This window comes from Kwoniella bestiolae, chromosome 5 (genome assembly GCF_000512585.2).
Source record: "Kwoniella bestiolae CBS 10118 chromosome 5, complete sequence".
In the NCBI taxonomy this organism is placed as follows: Eukaryota; Fungi; Basidiomycota; class Tremellomycetes; order Tremellales; family Cryptococcaceae; genus Kwoniella; species Kwoniella bestiolae.
In genome coordinates, this window is record NC_089245.1 from 564,659 (window position 1) to 581,993 (window position 17,335).

The 17,335-nt window shown below is 45.7% G+C and overlaps 7 protein-coding genes across 7 annotated transcripts; 4 read left to right on the forward strand and 3 right to left on the reverse strand.

Annotated features, from left to right (window-relative positions):
* Nucleotides 1–333: 333 nt before the first annotated feature.
* I302_106602 (uncharacterized protein) lies at nucleotides 334–4,306 on the reverse strand (the record flags this gene model as incomplete). The annotated part of the gene is made up of 14 exons (XM_019192749.1): nucleotides 334–381; nucleotides 531–932; nucleotides 1,007–1,125; nucleotides 1,193–1,280; nucleotides 1,349–1,562; nucleotides 1,670–2,107; nucleotides 2,175–2,437; nucleotides 2,493–2,687; nucleotides 2,754–3,033; nucleotides 3,104–3,480; nucleotides 3,550–3,688; nucleotides 3,767–3,965; nucleotides 4,029–4,226; nucleotides 4,285–4,306. The coding sequence occupies 14 exons, from the start codon at nucleotides 4,304–4,306 to the stop codon at nucleotides 334–336; spliced, it is 2,982 nt and encodes a 993-aa protein (XP_019045746.1).
* A 392-nt stretch (nucleotides 4,307–4,698) lies between these two features.
* I302_106603 (uncharacterized protein) lies at nucleotides 4,699–5,926 on the forward strand (the record flags this gene model as incomplete). The annotated part of the gene is made up of 3 exons (XM_019192748.1): nucleotides 4,699–4,971; nucleotides 5,092–5,584; nucleotides 5,724–5,926. The coding sequence occupies 3 exons, from the start codon at nucleotides 4,699–4,701 to the stop codon at nucleotides 5,924–5,926; spliced, it is 969 nt and encodes a 322-aa protein (XP_019045745.1).
* A 758-nt stretch (nucleotides 5,927–6,684) lies between these two features.
* I302_106604 (uncharacterized protein) lies at nucleotides 6,685–7,659 on the reverse strand (the record flags this gene model as incomplete). Its single annotated transcript, XM_019192747.1, has 3 exons — nucleotides 6,685–6,996; nucleotides 7,161–7,571; nucleotides 7,642–7,659. 3 exons carry the CDS (start codon nucleotides 7,657–7,659, stop codon nucleotides 6,685–6,687), a joined length of 741 nt encoding a protein of 246 aa, XP_019045744.1.
* Nucleotides 7,660–8,010: 351 nt separating this feature from the next.
* I302_106605 (uncharacterized protein) lies at nucleotides 8,011–9,669 on the forward strand (the record flags this gene model as incomplete). The annotated part of the gene is made up of 5 exons (XM_019192746.1): nucleotides 8,011–8,143; nucleotides 8,315–8,567; nucleotides 8,715–8,770; nucleotides 8,853–8,989; nucleotides 9,082–9,669. 5 exons carry the CDS (start codon nucleotides 8,011–8,013, stop codon nucleotides 9,667–9,669), a joined length of 1,167 nt encoding a protein of 388 aa, XP_019045743.1.
* A 407-nt stretch (nucleotides 9,670–10,076) lies between these two features.
* On the reverse strand, nucleotides 10,077–12,733 carry I302_106606 (uncharacterized protein; the record flags this gene model as incomplete). Its single annotated transcript, XM_019192745.1, has 13 exons — nucleotides 10,077–10,178; nucleotides 10,261–10,350; nucleotides 10,411–10,525; nucleotides 10,612–10,932; nucleotides 11,016–11,236; nucleotides 11,308–11,375; nucleotides 11,430–11,514; nucleotides 11,577–11,681; nucleotides 11,739–11,807; nucleotides 11,861–11,963; nucleotides 12,032–12,310; nucleotides 12,384–12,524; nucleotides 12,594–12,733. The coding sequence occupies 13 exons, from the start codon at nucleotides 12,731–12,733 to the stop codon at nucleotides 10,077–10,079; spliced, it is 1,839 nt and encodes a 612-aa protein (XP_019045742.1).
* A 375-nt stretch (nucleotides 12,734–13,108) lies between these two features.
* On the forward strand, nucleotides 13,109–14,611 carry I302_106607 (uncharacterized protein; the record flags this gene model as incomplete). The annotated part of the gene is made up of 8 exons (XM_019192744.1): nucleotides 13,109–13,288; nucleotides 13,363–13,473; nucleotides 13,549–13,665; nucleotides 13,734–13,812; nucleotides 13,873–13,916; nucleotides 13,999–14,153; nucleotides 14,218–14,347; nucleotides 14,486–14,611. The coding sequence occupies 8 exons, from the start codon at nucleotides 13,109–13,111 to the stop codon at nucleotides 14,609–14,611; spliced, it is 942 nt and encodes a 313-aa protein (XP_019045741.1).
* Nucleotides 14,612–15,180: 569 nt separating this feature from the next.
* On the forward strand, nucleotides 15,181–15,711 carry I302_106608 (uncharacterized protein; the record flags this gene model as incomplete). Its single annotated transcript, XM_019192743.1, has 2 exons — nucleotides 15,181–15,393; nucleotides 15,454–15,711. The coding sequence occupies 2 exons, from the start codon at nucleotides 15,181–15,183 to the stop codon at nucleotides 15,709–15,711; spliced, it is 471 nt and encodes a 156-aa protein (XP_019045740.1).
* Nucleotides 15,712–17,335: the final 1,624 nt, after the last annotated feature.

Below are 17,335 nucleotides of genomic sequence, written 5' to 3' on the forward strand. Positions count from 1 at the left end.
TTGGCTCAAGACTTTCAAGGATGTGCTTGATAATCCCTCCACCAGGCGGGTATAACAGTAAGTCCTTGACATTCAAGGCCTGACTCGATTGATAACTGCACAGATACGGCATGAACAACAAACAACGAACGGCTCCTCCGTGTACACATATCAAAGTTCATCGAACTAACTTCCCGATCGCCAAGAATCACCAAGACTCATTCGCATCCCCATCTGAATGATCATTGGCTGCTCATGCGAGATGCAGAGGTGTATGCATGCTATCTGCGTCTTCTATTTGACGCTTTTGACTTGTCATTCAGCTCAATCAAACATCCACTCTCCTGTCATGTTTTAACCTAGTAGATCGGCATTTCCCGATGCGCTGATGGCGATAATAGTCTACCAAAATCAAAGGAGAATTATTAGCGTCTACCTTTTTCTGCTGGGACCACCATTTCCCTTGCCTCTCACGCCTCAATCAATATAGTATGCACCGCTCGTATTCCGCCAAACACAGCTTATTTTATTTGAGCTTAAGAAGAACTTACCTCATCCTCCAGATATTTAGCCACGGCAATACTATCACTCAATCCCTTCCTCCTCCTAGTCTTCAACACCAAATCTCTCGCCAACGCTTGTCCAGTAGCAGGCTCCAGAGGTCTAAGTTGTATAGAAGAGTCCGTGGGATCTCCAGGGACGACCGACCAATGGTCAAATGACATCTGTACGAAGGCCTGACCCATCGTCGCGGTTCGTAAATCAGTTTCAAACCCGTTGGCATCTAGTACAGGTATGTGCGCTTTGACAGTGTATAGGGGTGAACCGGGTTTGGGTAGATCCCTGGTTACGTGTCCTCTTCGTCTGGATAGGACGGTATATACCGCTGCTACGCAGTCTGCTGGTGCTTGGACTTCAACGTAGTACACCGGTTCGAGAAGACGAGGGGTTGCCTAGGAATTGAGTATTATATGAGCTCTGCTATGTTCTGCTATGTGGAGAAGACTCTAGATACAGCCCAACTCACGAGTAAGAAAGATGAATAACAGACTCTTCGAGCTGTAGGGATGATCTGACCACCACCTCGGTAGATTGGTTCTTGCGCAAGGTTGGCATCGAGGATCCTGAATTTGACACCTCGGATGGCTTTGTGGAAGCATAATCAGCTTTCACGTCGATCTATATCAGTACTTCAAGAGCCGAGTTTACTCACGTTCATCACACAGTGGGCCTTCCCTTGTTCCCCACTGGAAACCTTGTTTCACACTTTCCCTCACACTGCTTAATAGCTTGGTGTCCACCTAGAAACATTATCATTTTTTTCAGCTCCATTTTCTTCCCTTTCCAGGAAGGATTATAGCTAACTCACCTCCGATGGTAACGTATCATTGACTAAGACATTCGCACCGTTTTCCTCCGGACCAAAAGCCCAGATATTACGCGAAGCCAACAGATCCCACTGGTATTTGCTTTCGAAGAATTTACCTCTTTCCTTATTCGTCATTCTCATAGTGACTTTTCCAGATTCGATATCATTGGCTATTCCAGTTTCCAGTGGCTCGGAGATCATGGTGAGCTTGTTCCTGCGGGGATTGGAGAAAACAATGTCAGTTCGGAGATTATCCATGTGAAAGTACGGGCTCCCAGGAATAGAAGGAGAATGACAAGTTCACAGAAGGGTCTGACTCACTTCTTATTTGGCGTCTCGGCATAACATTTCAGCGCCGAAGTCTCCACCACCGTCTCACAGAACTTCGTCACAGGATCCGAAACTTTGATCTCGATCTCCGAGAACACCTTTCGTAGATCGTGTAGTATACAATCGAGGTACAACTCTCCCGTACCCAGTATGATGTGTTCACCTGATTCTTCTACCTTCGTGGTGACCAATGGGTAAGATTTATTGATTTTCCTTAAACCCTCTAACATTTTCGGTAATTCCGATGGTGAGATAGGTTCGACAGCGATTTTGACAACGGATGAAGTGATGTGTTTGATAGGTTTAAATATGTATAGATCATCTTCGATATCTTTTGATACGATTGTCGCGGTTTTGGATATCGATGCGTCTACTCCGGAAAGTAATACTAGATTACCTGCCCCTGCACTCGGGACATCGACAGTATACCTAACAACGGCATGTTAGCTGACTGAGACACTCCATGTAAAAGGCCATACGGGAAGAGTTAGCTCACCTCGACTCATCAATCAATACCCCCTCGACAATAGCAGTGACCATATCCTCCTCATCCTCCAAAGAGTATCCTTCTCCTAAAACCTTGACTGCCTGTCCTACTTTCACTGTACCACTCATGACTCTACCATACGCTCTGAAAGTCTCGGCGTCGGAAGTATGATAGAGCTTAGATACATGTACGACCGTTGGGCCTTGAGGATCGCATTTGACCATGCTGTCAGACAGGTCGGAAGTAAGAGGACCAGTGTAGGTGTGCCGTATCTACATTGCCTATGTAAGCTATCCATATGCAAAAGTTCGACTGGAACCAGCTCACCTTGGTCTCAGCGTTCGCTATGGGTGAAGGTACATGTTCCGTTATCATGTCCACCAATCCCGTTGAGGGACCGAAGAAAGCTTCCAACACCACTTTCAATAAAGGTCTAACATCCATCTTGTACGCAGCAGGTTTGAGCGTTATCTGGAGATCCGCCAAAGTCTCTTTCAACGTTGCCGAATCCTCGCTCAGAACCTGTACACCCATCCCAACCCAAAATGTAAATCAGTAAAAGCACTTGTACAGTGAGACGACACTGACCTGTGTGTATAGTTTGTACAGAGGTTCCAAGATGAAGTGTACGAATGATCTCTTCGATTCTACATCTGCAGGTTTTCGAGTGAACTTCCGCTTTTCCTGATCGAAATAGATATTTCCCCATAAACGCATTGCGAATTCGTCTACATCGAAAGACCCGAAGGTGTCTGAATACATGGATGCGAATGTTCGCAGGGTGAAGCACCAGCCCATCTGTGTTGAGGCAAATGCAACGTTTCCACGTTCAGGCGAGAGTCGGTATGAATCATCTGGATCAATTGAGCTAAACCATGATAATGAGTGAATGAATCAGTTGAAAGCTATTTCTGAAAGGGAACACTGCAGTCACTTACGCAATGATAGAGTTCACTTCCTCAATGGTATGTTTAATCTTGAAGAACGCCTCACTAGGAGGCAATCTCAATTCCAATATCAACCTATCCATCTTGTTCACCACCAAGACCAAATTCAATTTCTCCTGTAAGGCATGTCTGATGATCTGCTCCGTATTGTGCATGACTCCCTCAACAACATCCACCACTAACACAACACCATCTACCAATCTACCGACCGAAGCTACTTCGTCGATGAAATTGACGTGTCCGGGCGTATCGATTATGTTCACCAAGCTTGATTTCCCCTTGGTGTTCTGTAAGACTAGAGACATGGGACCGGACTTGATGGAGATTCCTCGGGAACGAGACAGAACGTGGGTATCGGTGTAACGTATCTATAAAAGGTACTGCAATTAGAAACGAGGGGCACAGTACAGAGATGATGGCGGGTGATCGTGACTTACTGGCTGATCGACATCGTATGTCATCTGGTGCGTCTCAAACACCAACATGTCCAGCAACGATGTTTTTCCATGATGAATATGTCCTGCTACCATCACATTCCTGATCATCTCTGGGTAGTTCATCAGATCTATCATAAAACTAATGCAACGCGTCAGTTACAAAGGCGGTTCTCCGTTGAAGTTACGCTCAAGCAGCAAGAAGCATCGAATCACTCACTTTCTATCAAATCTAGTTTCTGGCAAACCCTTTTCTTGCACAGTAAAGCTCTTTACCTTGATAGGAGCTACGATAGGCTCTGACAACGGCTGTAGATCTTCTTCTTGCACCATAGCTTCCACATCTTCCCCATAAGTCTCTTCAGCAGTGGCGTAATACTTCTTATCCTCATGCAGAACCACTTGATTTCCCGCCGTACCTATAGTTCAACCATCAGCTAAATTCCAAGAATGTAAGCAAGCTGAAAGGCGTCAGCACTGACCATCCACGCCATGTAAAGTCATCTGCATCCCCCTATCTTCATCATCCTCCATCTCCTCATCTTCGTCCTCCAACCCTTCTAACGGAACATAAGCCTGCGAAGGCCCAGAAGGACCAGGAGCGGATGGTGCGGAAGGGACAATGTCTACGTCTGACTCTTCATCTGATTCTAGATCTCCGCCGATGTAGTTACCGAACTCTATGTGGGTCAAGTTATGTCAGCGATAGTCTATCTGGAAATGTCAAGATAGACGCACCATCGTAATCTTCCGTTGACATCTTGAACGACAAGGATTGGGTCAGAGGGAGGTTTTTGGGCTTTAAAAGATGGTGAGGATCGGCAAGATGGTTCGCTTCTTGGATATAGGGTGTACGATACCAAGGAATGATCCAGCTATGTGTAGTTGAAGTGATTGGTATTGGTGAAGCAATAAGCAATAATCGATAATCGGTGGATGTTAGAGGAAAGGATAGTGTGAGGTGAGAGTGGCACCCGACAAGAAAAATAATCATAAATGAACGTATTTAATTCATTTTATCCCAGAAAGTCGGAACCAGCATGATGGGTTACTGGATTCAACTCATTGCTCCTACATTACAAGCATGAAAGACGTCTCTTACCCTTTCACATAGCAACATCAAGCAGAGCTCTGCCAGCGGCATCAACCAAAATGTCTCGTCCAACTACGTCCCTCTTACTTCGTTCCGCCCGACAAAATATCACCCCCCGTTATGTGACCACTACGGTAGCGAGGTTCCACTCGACCGAGCCTGAATTGCCTCCTCAACCCAAATCAGCTGAAGCTCTAGGATTCAAGACTCAACCAGGCAGACAAAGACAATTACCTGCGGATCTGAAAATCAAGATATCTCCTTCTGGTAAGAAAGATTTATTCGGAGCTGCGTCAGGAGCTGGAGGTCAAAATAGACAGGGGAAGAAGGGCGTAAGTGGTCTTGTACATCTGGTTGACTGAGAGAGGCAAGGAGGGATACAGTGCTGCCAATATGCTCCTGAAATGTCCTCTAAAAAGGACTGTCTCGCTAATTTTGGTATTTCATAATAGCAGAATCAAGGTAAATCAAAGATTACGGTAAATCCCCGACCATCAAATGCCAATAAAGATGCATCAGAACTGAGCAATATCCAAGAAGAGTCTAGTTTCTTTGAGAACTCTGACCTATCTGACCCATCCGGCTCATCGGGTTCAAGTTCAATGAAAGGTTCTCTCAAGGATATATCTATGGACGTAATTAGTGAATCTCCCGTTAGATCAGCATTACCCCCAGATGTGATTAGAAGACAAAGACGGGAAAACAGAAATAACAGTAGACAAGCTCAAGGTCAAGGGCAGAACCAAAGGACAGGACGGGCGAATAACAATAGAAGGGGTCCTGCAAGGGATACACCCAGGCTGAATGCTAAGGAGAAGAGAGTGATGTTGCCCAAACGACAATTGACGTTTGAAGTTGCCGATCACTCCAAGAATGGGTTGTTCGGGAAGAATGCTTTGTTGTTGGAATCTAATAAGAGTGTTATAATCAACAGCTTGGGTCATCGTGAGTTTCTTTATGTCTCTTTTGAGTACGGCTGGTTGGAAGTCGGATGCGGTCATGTACTTCTTTGCCCCACGATTCCTGTACCAAGCGCGAGTAAGCTTGCATCATACCATATGAGCTAACAACCAAATTTGTACAGCACGTAAACCATCCTCAACCCACCAGTCCTCATCCGCCCCTCAATTCCCTTCATCCCCCATCCCAATTTTATCACCCCTTTCGTCCAAATCGTCCGAACAAGCTATCCAGATCGCTTCGTGGGCAGCCGCTCTCAATGGATCGATAGCACCTAAAGTGAAGAGTAAATTGGAGGAGACTGTGAGGACGCAGCTGGGCAGATAGTGGTCCAACAAGACGATTCATATGTATGCATTGATAACGATGATCCGAATTACGTGTATGCAATACGAATGGCATTATCTGTCTGATATAACTATAAATAAAATAATGCGTTGTATCCCCCACGATCATGTCCCAGCGTGAGAGAAACGCATAATTATCATAACCTATCGTTCGTATCGTTCCGAACGCACATCACTATGCGGTTCTCGTACTCTTACGCAATCCAACCACCGGTCCACAAGAGAACAGCATACACCTATATCCCCATTAGACCAGGTACTAAGCTATGTGTTTCTCTCATGACCTCCACCGAGAACACCATAGGTTATCGTTCCAACCATACCGACTGGGTGTCTATGCTGTTCTCTCCCTTATACAACGAGATTTGGAGAACACCAATGAGCTTATTTGGGTTAATTCTTGGAGGGTTGTGGCGATTGTATATGAGCCACAGTGGGTACGTACATGCGAAATGCACAACGAAGCGTGCAATGGGTGCCAATCGTATAAGTTGCCGAGAACGGTTCATACGTTGTTTGAGCTGTGCTAAGGACAAGCGATGTGAATCAGTATGAAGCGAGAGTACTAGATTTAACGACAGCATGAATATTGATTTCTTATTCGCCACCGCTCACAAGCTATCTCCAGAAGACATCATGGTGCATGCCCAACGCCTCCAAATTCATATCTCTGGTACATCTACTACCCCAAGGTACATCGCAAAATACTATACATACAACAACAACAACTCCCCATAATCACTCCTCATCTCCCTCCATGATACTCTCCTCCCTTCCTTCATCTTCATTCTCCCTCTCACTCCCTCCTCCACCAATTACCACATTCCTACCATTCCGGGTCTGTTCGACAGGCTGCTGTTGCTGCTGCTGCTGAGGTGAATTCGGCTCATCGTACGTCTCGTTAGGGACGGGAGCATCAAATCCTTCGTTGGGTATACTGGGTGAAGCTTGTTGGCGTTCTATTAGACGACGTAGGTGCATGGAGCGAGGTGGGGGGGTTGCGGAGGGGTGGAGAGAGGGTGAAGGGGGTGAGGGGGGTCTTTTGGCGCCCTATACAAATCGATAAGAATGGGTTAACTCGTTGATCATTTTGAACGATCAGAAGAGATTCGGCAAAGGGGTCTGACAGGTACCAGAGAAGGAGAACACGATTCAGTGATTTGAGTGCATTATCGCACATGACCATGTTTAGTCTTAAGCAGAAGACGACTCACAGCCATACCCGGTGGTATCTCCCTTCTCCCCCCCTCACCCGATCCCCTAACCTCATCCAACCCCCATTCCTGCCATTGACCCCCCACTCTCCCACTTCCTCCAGACCATTCACCTCCCCTCAGATCCATACTCATCCCCATCCCTATCGTGCCCAGCAAATTACCCACACCCTTCCCTTTACTCCCACCAGATTTCTTACCTAGGCTTACAGGTCGTCCGTAAGGGTACGAAGGATGTATCTGATTAGGCAGCGTTTCATCCGCGTCGAATCGTGGAGGCTCCAGTTCGATGGGGATGTTGAGCGTCTCGTCGAAGCCTGGCATTACTGACCAACCTGTTTCGGGCGGTTCGTCGAATAGGAGTGAAGAGGTGTAGGAGGGGGTGTGGTGGAGGACATTGTACCGTGCGTCCTGAGGATGCGATCAGATCAGCATACATGTTTCCGTCAACTGAAATCTTGGAATGACGGATGATATTCACCGTTATACTCGTGGTCATCTTGTGAGTTGCTTTTGTCGATGATGAGTATGCAAAGTAGCATCTGAGAAAGTCAAAATCCAACCCTCAATCAACTCAACTTGGCAAGCAACAAACACGTCTATGAAGGTGGAGGTTGATCCATGACTATCATTACGTAAAAGATATTCCCTTACACCAAACAAACAGAGGTAAACACGCGACTAACATTGAGAGAGACACAGTTAAAACGTTTGACTCTGCTCTGCTCTTCTCATCTTCTCTGCCTGAGAATCAACTCACTATCAACTCTAGTCTTCCAAATCTCATCTACAGGGCTAGCTCTAATCTGCGCATACGAAACTCTCTGAAGTCCTCGACTCATCGTACACAATGGCATCAACGAAAACCCGTAGACCACCTCCCACCAATGTAGTAATGTCAACACCCCCTCCGCAGAGTAGGAGCAAGAGCATGTACAGTGAGGTCGAGAAGCAAGGCCTGTTAGCCAACTTTGATATTGAGGGTGAGTGTATACGGCCTATTTCAGAGGAAGACGTAGTGTAGGCTGATTTTCTGGTCCATATGATCCTCTCCCCATTGCTACCCTCTTTCAATTTTCACCGTGTCAATACCAACCACACATGGCATTGATTCCCATCTTACACCGCCTGTCCCATATTTTCGTGCTATATAGTCGCCGACAAGACCCTCTACTTCCGATCCATCCTCTCCCGAACTCTCGCCTCATTCAGGATGAGGGAAGAGTCCGAGATACTTTCTATCCCCCGAGAACTGAGGGGTATGACTCTAGGTGAACTGGAGTCGAAATGGGGTGGTGGATGGGCAGGTACGCTGCAGAAGATCCGAAGAGAGAGTTTCGAGAAGAAGGAGAAGGTGAGAGAAGAGAAGGAAGAGAAGGAGAGAGAAGAGGTCGTCAAGGGGAAGAGGTGAGTTGGGTTGTTATCGTCATAAAATAGAACTAGATATCTTGAAGCGAAAGACCTATTAGGCTGTATCACTTGAGGTTCTATAAGAGTAATGATCGTAGAAAAAGATGATTTGTTATGATGCTGACACTGCGTCCGGCACCACAGGAAGCGCAATGGTACTGCAACAGCCGATAACTCACCTGAAAGAGGAGGAAAAAACCGTAAGTACTTCACTCATGATAGTGAAATCAGCTAGCACCGAGAAACGCAGGCTACCAATTAGCTAATGTTCCAATCCTATAGCCCGTCGTGATGCTCCTACACCATCTTCAACACGTAAAGCTCAACCACCCTCATCTACCACTCGAAGTAGAGCCACCACTGCAGCAGCTAATAAGAAGGGTAAGAACGCTGTTGCATCCTCATCAAAGGGACCAAGTGTGAGTTTGGCTTCCTCGTAGTCCGATGCCATCAGCTATCACATATGGGTATGAAGGAATCTTAGCTAATCATCTCATCAACTCTTATACAGTCATTACCCCAAAATCACATATTTAACCCCTCTTTACCCCCAACACCATTATTCGCCTCCCGGTCCAACCCCAACCGACCCCTCACATCACCTCTATCCAAATCATCCACATCCGCCAAAAGTAAACCTACCACCTCATCTTCACACCCTCCATCTGATCAGTGCACATCCCACTCCGAAGAAGAGGAAGAGGAAGAAGAAGAAGACGAAGATGATGACGATCTCCCAAACCCAGAAGAAATAGAAGCCAAGATCCTTTCCTCCAAGACGCCCTCGTCGAAATCGTCCTCATCAAGTCGACTAAAGAAAAAACGAGGTCCATCTCTCATATTCCGTCAGTCCCTTGCTCCTAATACGGTAATGAATCGAAAGGAAGAAGAAGATGGTGAACCCCTCTCGCACGTGAACCTATCTGATGGACGGGTCATCTCCTTCAATCCCTTCAACCTTACGCCAGGGAGGGTAGAGAGGGAGCTCAACGAGGGTGATGGGGGATTATCGAAAGATGAGAAAAAGAAGGTGCAGGAGAAGATAAATGAGCAGGTTATAAAGAGTTTGAGGGAACGGATGGAACGGTGGAAAGTTTAGTTTAAATCTTCTGAATACCTTGCATCTTATTTGTCTTGTCTCGCTACTTTCATTTCTTCTGATTTACGACTGAGTTGCTTGACCCATATCCCATCCTATCACATTGTATCTTTTCTTATCCCCCGTCTTGCATTCTCTATATGAACATATATACCTCTTGGTCAATACCGCACCACACGATGTGACATGAATTGCTATCTATAAACATACTTGCAACCTCCTATGATATTCGTATAGACGAGGTGCAATGGATGACTGCATGAACGGTATCACAATTCATACTTCATTTTCACATATAATATACATAAGAGACGGCGTCACTTCCACAACATCAACACACGTACTTCGTCAACCCCCATGACGCATTCACTCAGCTTCATCATCATCTGCATGACACCTACTACCCCTTACACATTCATCGAATTGATCAACGCGATCAAATGAGCACTAGCAGACACGTAATCTGGTGCATTCACCTTTCGGCACTGGTACCTCACTCTGGGTTGATCCTATTAAAATTAGAAATTTCAATTAGCTAAGTCTTCCTTATCTGTCCGAAGGATTGGGGCATATCTAGCTGAATGCACTCACATTGAAAGAATCTTGCTTAGCCATCATTTGGAAGGCAAGTGTTTTACCAGTTGCTTTCTGGAAGTACGAGTTTATATCACTCCCTTCGTCCTGTCAACCAAAATAACATGTAAGCTTAAGTAGGTCTTTGCCACGCAAAGCATAGCTTACCTTTAACCTCATCAGTTCGTTGGCGCTGACATCCATGATTTGCTCGGCTTGCTCATTGAACGCTGTAATCCAGAATGAGCCGGTATGATCCATAACGTTCATTGAGAGGATATATCTATAAGACAGGGCACGTCAGCACAATGACAGCTAGCAAGATGAGAGAATGACGATTGATCTTGACATGAAGACGACCGCACTCACCGATGAATAGGCGCATCCCACTTCCTATCGCATTTCTCACACATCCAACCTGTTCCATCATCTACAACCTTCTTATTACATCCCTCAGGGTTCGCGCAAGCAGGATAACTGAAAGTTTCTTGCTTGACAAAAGCGATGGTAGCGGATGTAGTAAAGTAATCTGTCTTCTCGGACATTCCCAATCCTTCATCCTTGGCTTCTCCGATAGTCTTCAGCTCAGAAGGTTTGACTCCACCGGCACCCGCTCCTCCTGCTCCGGAGGCGTTGTTCATGGAGTTGGTGTATTGCTGGAATTGCGTGTTACGACCCTCTGCGTCAAACCTGTTAATCAAAGCCAATCAGCACTGAAAAGATTGTCTCTTGAGGAGGAGTAGGTGTCAGTCGAATGAGGATATATTACTTACCATCCTCTCAGCTGATGAGCTTCAGGGATATCAGGATTAACCGACATAGTAGCTGAGCTGAACATCGATAACGATCTACCACCGAAATCACCAACTTTGACACCCTTGAATGCAATGACAGGTTGATCATCCGCACTGAAGGTCTCCGCTTGTTTACCCCATAAGGTGAGTCGTACACTATGTCCAGAGGAGTCGACCAATTGGATATCTCGTTTGGCAAACTAGCGCACGGATGGCATGTATCAGCTGCGCAATGGTAAACTCTCATGACACAGCTGCCCTTCGGACTTACAGGTTTGTTGGTAGCTTTGGATGTAACTGATCCGAGTTCGCCGACTTCTCTCACCACACCGATGACATCTGCACCATTCATTGTCAGTTGCGTTTCATCAGCGATAAAGTATCTAGACGTACCACACAGCTCATCCTTTTGAGTCTCTCCTAGCTGATCAATTCCCTTGAAACTATACTTCACTTGAGGCACGGTATCATCATCGCACTACAAAGCTCTGTCAGTTCTTAATCTCTCAGTCAACATTGACGGCCTAGAGTGAGACTGACAGGTTCGATTTCCGTTTGATTCTCAAACATAATCTCATACTCGTTGTTGACATTACTGAACTGTTTCTTGGCGATGTTGATTCGAGCTCGAGATACGAAGAACACCTAGGAATGACTGTCAGCTAGGTATTCAACGGCAGTAAGGGTTGGGAAATAGCTCACCTTTCCTTCCTCAAGCAAGTTGTAGAAATTATCCACCGCTTCGTTGAAACCTGTTGCTCTGATCTCTCCCTATCTCGGCCGGTCAGCTAAACACCCGATCATCCGAAGCTTCAATAGCTCACAGTCTCATCCATGAAAGTGACGCTAAACAACTTTCCCTCTCCTCGTTGATTCGAATAATGCTTGATATCTGATTTCTGAGTGACACGAGCTTTGATAGTCCATCTGAAAGATCGTAAATCAAATCAGCTACAGTAAGAGATCTGAAACGAAGATAGCTGAGAAACACTTACTTATTTTGGTAAGGACTCAACCCCTCGATAGGGTATAAAGGTCCAACCTCAGCTTTACCTCGTCCTCCCGCACCTGCTCCAGCTCTGGCACCTCCACGCCCAGCAGTAGATTGTTGTCTAGCTTGGAACCCTCCTACTTCCTGCTTAGGTACTGCTTGCTGAGGTGCAGCCGAGGTGGAAGATTGGTTTCCTTGTTGTTGCTGTTGTTCTATATTTGTCGGATTACCGATCTTGTCGCCGTTCCACGGTACAGTCTCTAGTTGAAGGATGATGACGAGTCTACGCAGATGTCGGATATGAGCTCGAGATGATTCTTTCTATGAAAAGAGGACGAAGAAGAAGAAGAGCTCACTTTCTACCTTGTACAGCGTTCGTGACGTATCCTGTCAACTTGATGAGAACGTTCTTATCTATTTCTTTGGATTCGACCATCCCGTTGAGTTGGGTGGCAATCATAGCTTGGATGAAGTGTTTCCCATCTGATAAGATGAGTCTATCGTCAGGAGGAATATCTGTCAGCTTTAGCTCAATTTTACTTTGAGGGCAATCCAGCTGATCTCACCTATATCTATCTTGTCCGGAAGCACCAGGAGCATTGATTTTCTTCACGCTCAGGACTTGAAGAGTGGGTGTGACATTCTCGGGAGCATCGGCAGAGTTGAACACCAACTCGCAGAAACCTGCTGTGAGTGGACTTGACATTTTGATGGATAGTAAGAAGGTAGATGTCAAGAGGTATATATGATAAGGATGTATAATAGTATAAGAAGTGGAAGATGAGGAAGATGATGGACTGATGGAGAAAGATGAGTCAACCCTAGTCATGTTGTACAATAAATGTAGTAGAGTCGCGCGTATGAGAGAGAGAGACGCGTCAACCACCCAGTCACCTAGTGATTTTTTTTCATTATGATGGACGACGGGATCAAATAGATTAGTCACTCACTATGTTGATATTACCCCGCGTTTAGCAAGCAAGGACATGGAGATGCGTTTAATTGCGCATTGTTATCATATTCTTCAACAAACCTGATCTGCACTTCGAAACATATACGACACTACCGTGACCAGCCCAAGATGCCAATTCGAGTATCTTCAGACGAACTACCAGAAGCAGGACCTTCCCGAAACTCCAACTCCCCTCGCTCTTCACCTGGACTCGACGGGGATGACGACCTGATAGAAGAGGAAGGATGGACGAAGGAGACGTTTGAGAATAGAAGTATCACCAAGCAGAATCCAGCAGCTACCCCCCTTGTGAGCTGGTCCTTCATCTCAGCTGCGATTTAGTCAGGTCTGTCGACGAAGCTGAATATCGTTGCTGGTCATAGCTACGAACAACAATGGACAAATTGAAAGAAGTCATAACTCGAATAGAAGAAGGGTTGGAACTGGCGAAAGAGACTGCAATAGCTTTGGAAGATTCGAAACAAGATGAACCTGTAAGCTGGGCTCATAACATGGGTCAATCCTAGCTCAGTCTCACATTTGCCGCTGACATGATATCTATCTCATAGTCGATAGATGATGTCGAAGCTGCCTTTTTCAAGGCATTGGATCAAAGACAATTACTCGACATCAGAATCGAAGCACTGAAAGAATTGATGGCTCAGTTACAAGCGGGTCAAGACTTCGTGAGTGATATTTCAACCATTAATATATTTTGAAAGCCATTCCTGACCAAATCGCATTCCTGATATAGCCAAATATCGAATCATCTTATGAAGAGCTGGCAACACCGAAAGAGACAGAGTATCTGGCTAAATCAAAACGAGCGAAATGTCAGTGTGACTATCGTTCTCGAGGTGTCCTACAGCTGATATTCAATGTTCATATCGTAGATAAAAACTCGACAGAGTACGCAGAGTTCCGATCCGCCATATGGGTGAATTATACTTTATCATCAAGAAAACAGATCCGTGCCAATTCATGAACACTTGAACTGACCTATGCATGATCATGTTTAGGAAATCAACCACACGACAGCCTGTCCGCCCGTATCTCAATGGCTAGAGAAAGGACCAGATGATGAATCGGATGATGATGAGATTGATATCGGTGGAACAACCCAGACCTATAGATGTCCAATCACCCTGACGTTGTATCAGGACGCTACTACCAGGTAAGTACCGCCCTTGTGTAAAAATGCAAAGTGACGGTGAGCTGATATACTATCTCTTGTATAGTAATAAATGTGGACATAGCTTTTCTCGAGCGGCAATAATGGATCTAATTGATAGTGCTAAGAAACAACGAAGGGTGTCGAAATGTCCAGTCACGGGATGTGCAGCTGTGTTGGAGAAGAGTGACCTCAAGGTGAGCATGAGGCCTACATGACATATTGCTAGTCCTGCTTCACAACGTCTATATACACCTCAAGATCAAGAAGCATCTTTCTTCCGGCTAAACGCTGTCATGAGAGTAGAATACCGCTGATATCACTGATGGAATTAGGCCAACCCATCATTGCAAAAACGTGCAGATGAATTTGCAAGACGAGAAAGGAGACGAGAGGACGAGAGAGAAGAAGGTGATGATACCATTGCGATTGATGATGACGAAGAAGATGGGGACTATTAGTGGTGTACGAGGTGTATCAGTGTATTGTAATGTACGTATAGTAAAAATGATGTCTGATCTGATGATACAAATGAGTGACGATAATTCATGTATTGATGTTATATGTAAACCTGGACTCTGTAAACACAAAGCGCGTTGAATAACCCTATATACACAGACAGTCGGTTTTGTTCTTTTTTCTCTCTCTTTTTTTGTTCTTTTTTCACTTCTTGATGATGATATTACCTGCGTTCTCTATCAACAGTCCCCAATCCTACACCACTCGTCTCCTCGGCTCGACATCTGATCAATATCTTTCTTGATGCTAATACCACCTCCGCACTCGCATCTCAAGCTTGTTTCGACAATCATTCGTTCGCCACTGATTCTCTAGATCGCCTTGAAGGCGTGTGTTCGTCCTCTCATGCTTCTTTCCGTTGTAGCACACACACATAGACCATGTCCAACTTTCGATATGTATTTTCAACAGCAATGTGATGATATTTCACAAAACAGTACAACTGTACTCGATTTGCCGGTTTTCCAAATCTCCGGCTGAACTTTCTTCACAACAACACCGTTCACGACAAATGTGCTTTGGACCTCGAAAGCCCATCCCACCTCCTCTTCGACCCACAGGCCCACCTGGTTCCCCCCTTTATCACTATGACTACGGTGACATGCCTTCAAATCCACTACCATCCGGATACACTTTCAACCCTTACGTCTCGTCATTACAACCAGATCAGGTATACCTAGTCGGGGTGTTCTTATCTCAAATCGTTGATTTTACTACCCGTCCCGTAAGTTGGGTGTTTTACCAGAATTGCAAGAAGGCCAATAGCTCATAATCAACGATGAAGCAATCACGAGACCCTTTCGCCCCTCGCCTTGATATCGCTTCACTGGTATATCCGGATTGGGTATCACAAGAAGTACGATCAGGAGTGCACAGCTCTTTGCCACCTGATTTACTACGACCAGATGGGGTTCCTCTGTTGTTACAGTGCCCACCGGGATTTGCCGAACAACTTCAGCAACAGGCACAGGTCGTGGCTCGTCCGCACCCCGAAGTCATCTACTTTGGATGGAGGTACATACCTATGGCTGAGGAGTCGTAAGTTGCGGATGGCAACTCGTTCACAGTGTATGAACATTCTTCCTCAATCAACAAGGAGCGGCTAGCTGTAATTCTTAGCTCAACGATACCTGCATAAGCTACTACAGACACTTCCATTTATCTAGATATACCTAGGTACACCCCATTAATCTTCTGTGGCGCTGTGAAATAAAGGAGGCCACGACGATGAGGCAGAAACACGCGCGAAGAGGTGTGCACAGTTAGAGTGTTCCCAGCGACTCGTCACCATCAATACCACTATTCTTGACATTCCATTTCGTCTCCATTATGCAAGGACAATATACACCTTCAGTTCTGGTCTGGGTCTGCTTCGAGGTGAGATATGAGACAGTATGGGATCGTCTGGTGACATTTCAAGAATCAGTATCGGAACCCGTGCAAAACCACAGAATCTGGGCCAATTAGAGGAACGGCACTGTGCATGGTAACTCACTGGGGGGAAGAGCATTCATGACATCCGCAGATCATTCTGCGGAGCTGTAGATCGAGACTTGATCTCTTTGCCAGACCCCCACCAGCGGGACCATCATAATCGAACGAGAGGGAGGACAGGATATGATCGCAAGCTTGGCATTTGACACTTGCCGTGGCCGAAGCGTCAGATTCGGTTGTCATTTATGAAGGACGTTAGGTGGATAATGAGTGTTGATTGGCACAAGGAGAGTGGGAGAGTTGAGCAAGATGAGTCGGATGTAAGTTGTTTCTTTATATGCTATGAAGACTTCCCTCAACTTGCGCAGACTCAGCATCGCTATAAAGACGACCCTTTCTCTTCATAAGATGTAGAAAGGAGGTCTACTTCAAGCGTTTGAGGCGAAGCAAGGAAGGAGACTATTCTGTTCCAGTGTGTATCGGTTGACCAGTATGTCTCTTTTGAAGATCCGTGAGAAAACATTTCCGCCTGCCTCCTTGAAGTATGATCTTCTTGCTTCTCAATCTAGTCAGGCTTTTGCGTTTCATCTTCTCCGTGTACATCGGATGTCTCACGCGCTCAAAGAAGCAAATTTGCTATTGTCATCTCAGCTGTTGGCAAGAAGAGTGATCTATCTGATTTGGCGACACAGACGCGTTTTCCCAGACCTTATGGGAGATCAGGCAGCAGTATCCATGCAGAAGCTTCGGAACCTTTCAAGTTTTCCGTCCTTAGCTGGCTTCGGGGGAACAGCCAATGTTACAGCTCTGTCAGATTTCAAAGCAGAAGCCCACTTTGACGTCACGAAGAACTATACTTTCTGACACTTCGATTCGAGAACGCCTCTCGACTCTCCCTCCACCTTGGACATAGCGAAATTTCATCAATTCAATGAAAAAGGTTGGCACGCTAGTCTCACATTTAGTGGTCCAGACTCTGCAAACGACATGACCAGTGAGACCACCATACAGATCACAATAATCTGTATGATCGTTGGGGATTGGGTGCAGGAAATTGTCAAGCCGGGGTTTTTTTTTAACTTAATTTCCTTCTCAAGTGATGCTTTACCATCCAGTCACACTGTAGCACCCATTGAATGAGTACCGGCAGTGTATAAAAACGATTGTTGCGTCGAGAGGGTGGTACCAAAGGTGTTTTCGACCCGACTGCAGTGCCCGCTTGTGGCACCAAT